This window comes from Chroicocephalus ridibundus, chromosome 12 (genome assembly GCF_963924245.1).
Source record: "Chroicocephalus ridibundus chromosome 12, bChrRid1.1, whole genome shotgun sequence".
Classification (NCBI taxonomy): Eukaryota; Metazoa; Chordata; class Aves; order Charadriiformes; family Laridae; genus Chroicocephalus; species Chroicocephalus ridibundus.
The window spans coordinates 12,665,319-12,669,838 of NC_086295.1; the positions used below are offsets into that span (position 1 = coordinate 12,665,319).

Sequence of the window (4,520 nt, forward strand, 5' to 3'; positions counted from 1 at the left end):
AAAAAGGGACTTCGTTATATTTAGAACAAAGGGACGGGCAGGATGTCCCCGAGTCCTCCTCCTTTGTGGATTGCAGAAAGCGGGGGGGGGGGAGAGGGGGGGATAAATAAATAAATAAAAGGAGAGGTGATGGTGGGGGAGCGGGGGGGGGGGGGACAAGCGGGGAGCGCCCGGAGGAGCGGCGACCGCTCAGCTGGCGCTGCGGAGCTGTCACGGCACGGCCCGCCCCCGCCGCCGCCGCCGCCGCCGCCGCCGCCGCCCGGCCCCACCGCCCCCGCCGCCGCCCGGCCCGGCCCCGCCGCCCGCCCGGCCCGGCCCCGCCGCCGCGCTGCCATTGGCGCGGCCGCCGCCGGCCCCGGCCCCCGCCGCGCTCTCGGCGGGCACGGCCGTATAAGAAGCCAAGGGGGGCTGCGCTGCGAATCACAGCTGCACGACGAGCGCTGGAGGCGGCAGCTACAGCGGAGACCTGGGTTATTTTTTCCCTCGTTCCCCCCTCTCCTCCTTTTTTTTTTCTTTTTTTTTTTTTTTTTTTTTTCCTCCTCCTTCCCCTCCTTCCTCCCCCTCTTCCCTCCCCTTCCCCTGCGCTGCCAGAGCCAGCGAAAACTCCCGTGCAAAGCCCAGCCACCGCCGCCGAATAGCCGGTGCGCTCCCCCGGCCGCCCGCTCGGACTGGAAAGTTGCGGCAGACTCCGGTGCTCTGCTACCGCGAGGAGAAGGCTTCGGACTTACAAAAAAAAAAAAAAAAAACCAACCCAAAAACCCAGACGGGGGCCCGGGCTAGACGTTTTGCACCGTTCTTCTTCTTCCTGCACAGACCCGAAGGCAGCATCTTTGTTTTGTTTTGCTTTTGCCCTTCCTGCTCCTTTCTCCTTGCGACCGGGTGTCTCAGTGCCAGGAGCCGCTGCAGCCTTGCGGTGCGTTGCGAACGCTGATACAAAAAGACAGGAGACATCCAGGCGGCCCCGGGTGCCGGCTCGTCCTTGGCTTTGTTGCACCGGACTGAAGAAGCCCCAGAAGCCGTGAGAAGGAGGAGGCGGCGGCGGCGGTGGAGGGGGAGCAGAGGAAAGGAAGCGAGAAAGCAAAGGCAAAGTTGCTTTGGAATAAGGGAGCGCGGCCAGTCCCCTGCCAGGCTGCGCGCTGGAGTGAGGTCTCCAGCCCCCTCCGCCGGGAGAGGTGCCCGCAAGACAGCGATGGCCGGAGAGCTCAGCATCGGAGCCGAGCTGCCCACTAGCCCCCTGGCCATGGAGTATGTCAACGACTTCGACCTGATGAAGTTCGACGTGAAGAAGGAGCCCCTGGGCAGGAACGACCGCTCGGGCAGGCACTGCACCCGCCTGCAGCCTGCCGGCTCCGTCTCCTCCACCCCCATCAGCACCCCCTGCAGCTCCGTGCCCTCCTCGCCCAGCTTCAGCCCCACCGAGCAGAAGACCCACTTGGAGGACCTGTACTGGATGGCCAACAGCTACCAGCAGATGAACCCCGAGGCACTGAACCTCACCCCAGAGGACGCTGTCGAAGCCCTCATTGGGTCCCACCAAGTGTCCCAGCAGCTGCAAGGCTTTGAGAGCTTCCGCGCCCACCACCACCACCACCACCACCATCACCAACACCACCACCAATACCCCGCGGTCACTCATGAAGACCTGGCCGGCAGCGGGCACCCTCACCACCACCACCATCATCACCACCAGGCCTCTCCCACCCCCTCCACCTCCTCCAGCTCCTCCCAGCAGCTCCAGAACTCGCACCAGCAGCATCCCCCCTCCAGCAGCGTGGAGGACCGGTTCTCAGATGACCAGCTGGTCTCCATGTCCGTGAGGGAGCTCAACAGGCACCTCCGAGGCTTCACCAAAGATGAGGTGATCCGCCTCAAGCAGAAGAGGAGGACCTTGAAGAACAGGGGCTATGCCCAGTCCTGCAGGTATAAACGTGTCCAGCAGAAACACCACCTGGAGAATGAAAAGACCCAGCTCATTCAGCAGGTGGAACAGCTCAAGCAAGAAGTGACCCGGCTCGCCAGAGAGAGAGACGCCTACAAGCTCAAGTGTGAGAAACTTGCCAGCAATGGCTTCAGAGAGGCCGGCTCCACCAGTGACAACCCGTCTTCCCCCGAGTTCTTCATGTGAGTGCTTAACAAAAATAATTAAAAAACAAACAAAAAACCCCCACTCCCCAAACCTGACCCCCGTCACCTTCCCCCCCGCTCCCATCCTCCTCTGACATCTCCATCCATCTGTCTGCTTGACTAGAGAGAAAGAAGGAGAGAAAAATAGAGACTTGATTTTTTTTTTTTTGCAGCATCCAGTCTTCTAGAGTAGCTGTGGGAAAAGTAGGCTGGGGGTGGGGATGGGAGAGGTAAAGTGCAACTTTTCGACTTTCATTTGTGAGTTAGAGAGAGGGACAGAGGCAGAGGCAAAGGAGAAAAGGACAAGTGAAGCGTTTTATAGATCGCTTGCTTGCAGAACGAGATGGACTTTAAGAGAAAAATAATAAAAAAAGGACAATGAACAAGCCATCTATAACATACTGCCTGCTCGGAAAGAGAGAGGACATATACAGCAGCATCTCATGCACAATTTACCTGCTTGGAAAACGAGAATAAATAAAAAGGACAATATATGCAAACTCTTCATATATTGCCTGCTTTGAGAAATAAGTTACAGGACTCAGATGGGACATTCAATCTAAGAAAGGAAAGAAAGAAAGAATGAAAGAAAGAAAGAAAAAAAAACTCATCAGTTTTATTGCCTGCTTGATTATATAGAAAAATACGAAAATCTGCATTAAAAATATTAATCCTGCATGCTGGACATGTATGGTAATAATTTCTATTTTGTACCATTTTCTTGTTTAACTATAGCATGTTGATCATCGATCATAGATTTCTGTTGTTGTTTTGTTTCATCGATAAGAAAAGCATCACAAGTTATCAAACTTTTTTACTGCTTGTGCAGTTTTGTTCGTTGGTTTTGCTCTCTTATTTTCTTTTATGGTTGTTAGCTTGTAAATATCTGCTACTTCAAACCGCACAGGAGAAAAAAAACAACACAAAAACAATAACATTTCAGCAGGCTGGTTATACGGTTTGGTTGGTATTAAAGAGATACTTAAGGAAAAAAAAAGTTATGGGCATTTTGCATTAGAAAAAAAACCCAACTTTGTATATCTGGTGCACTTTTAAGTTGTCTTTTTTTTTTTTTTTTTTTTAGTTTTCATTTTGGTTTTTGTTTGTTGGGGCAGAAGCAAAAACGCCTGAATGGCATTGACAAACCTAAACTTAACAGGGAAAAACTCATCGGTCACTAGAGCCTCCTCCACGCTTTAAAGTGGCAGCGAAGCTCTTTCCTTCAGGACAATTCCCAGCCCGGAGCGATTAGGCTTGGCCATATAGTTTCCCTTCTGATTGTACACTCAGGAAGCCAAGGACGGACGAGATACCAGTTCCTTTTAAGAAACAACTGCCCCTTGATTTTCGGTAAATAAATACAAAAAAAACAAAAAGAGAACTCCTCCTCGTTAGGAGTCGAGCCGCAATAGCAGCGAGGGCTCCGTGCCGCCACTGAAGTTAGGTTTCTCAATGGTAACAGCGGACGAGTGGGCTGGAAAAGCATATAAAACTAAAACTTTTTTTTAAGAAGACATACTGCAACTTTCAAGTGTATTCTTTTGCAATGATTCGTAATCTGCTTCTCTGCTTCCCTATGCAGCGAGTGAAAGTTTTAGCCAAAATTTATTTGCAGTTGTATAGTAGTAGTAGTTTGGAGTCTTATGGGTGTTTTTATTACTTTTTTTTTTTCCTCCTGCAGGTCAGTAAAAGGATTTACGTTGCACTGACAAAAATACCAAAATGAAAACTTATTTTTTAGTTTCCTTTTAGGATAGCTGGCACTGCTGGCCGGATGCATTTTAAGTTTGTATTAGTTTATAAATTAACAGTAATAACAAGATTGTAATGAACAGCATGGTGCTTGCAGTTTTAAATATTGTGGATATTAGTCATGCATCAGAAAACGATCTTTGGTTTTTACTGATTCAACTGTGTTGAAATCAAAACATTGCAGCAGCGGAAAAAAATTGTTTTTATTTCATGTAAAGTTCTGAAGGGATCAATTTCAAATCCTGCTTATGATATGAAAAATATTAAAAAACCTGGTCTATTGTAGTTTTATTCAGACTGGTTTCTGTTTTTGGTTATTAAAATTGTTTCCTATTTTGCTTATTAAAATCATTGAAATGGCATTTCTTGGAGGGACCTGCTTCTCTGACGTCTCGTGTTCCGAAAAAAAAAAAAGAAAGAAAGAAAGAAAAACTTTTGGACCCTTATCTCCCTTCACACCTCCGTCCGGCCGAGCTCCTCTCCCAACGCCCGGCGCTGGGCTTTGCACGGGGGGGCTGCGAAGCCGCTCTGCCCGCTCGGGAACGCTGCTGCCCGCAGGGGAGGACTCCTCAGCCTTGCCCCCTCCTCCGCTCTGCCCCCATCTCGCCCGTGGCCGGGGGCGAGCAGCATCCCCTCGCCCCGCC

At 50.7% G+C, this 4,520-nt stretch overlaps 1 protein-coding gene across 1 annotated transcript; it reads left to right on the forward strand.

The window, feature by feature from the left end:
* The first annotated feature begins 481 nt into the window (after positions 1-481).
* On the forward strand, positions 482-4,161 carry MAFB (MAF bZIP transcription factor B). Its single transcript, XM_063350283.1, has one exon. The coding sequence runs from the start codon at positions 1,190-1,192 to the stop codon at positions 2,123-2,125; it is 936 nt and encodes a 311-aa protein (XP_063206353.1). The 5' UTR covers positions 482-1,189; the 3' UTR covers positions 2,126-4,161.
* Positions 4,162-4,520: the final 359 nt, after the last annotated feature.

Coding starts and splice junctions, on each gene's coding strand:
- MAFB (XM_063350283.1), top strand. CDS start 1,190: ATGGCCGGAGAGCTCAGCATCGGAGCCGAGCTGCCCACTAGCCCCCTG.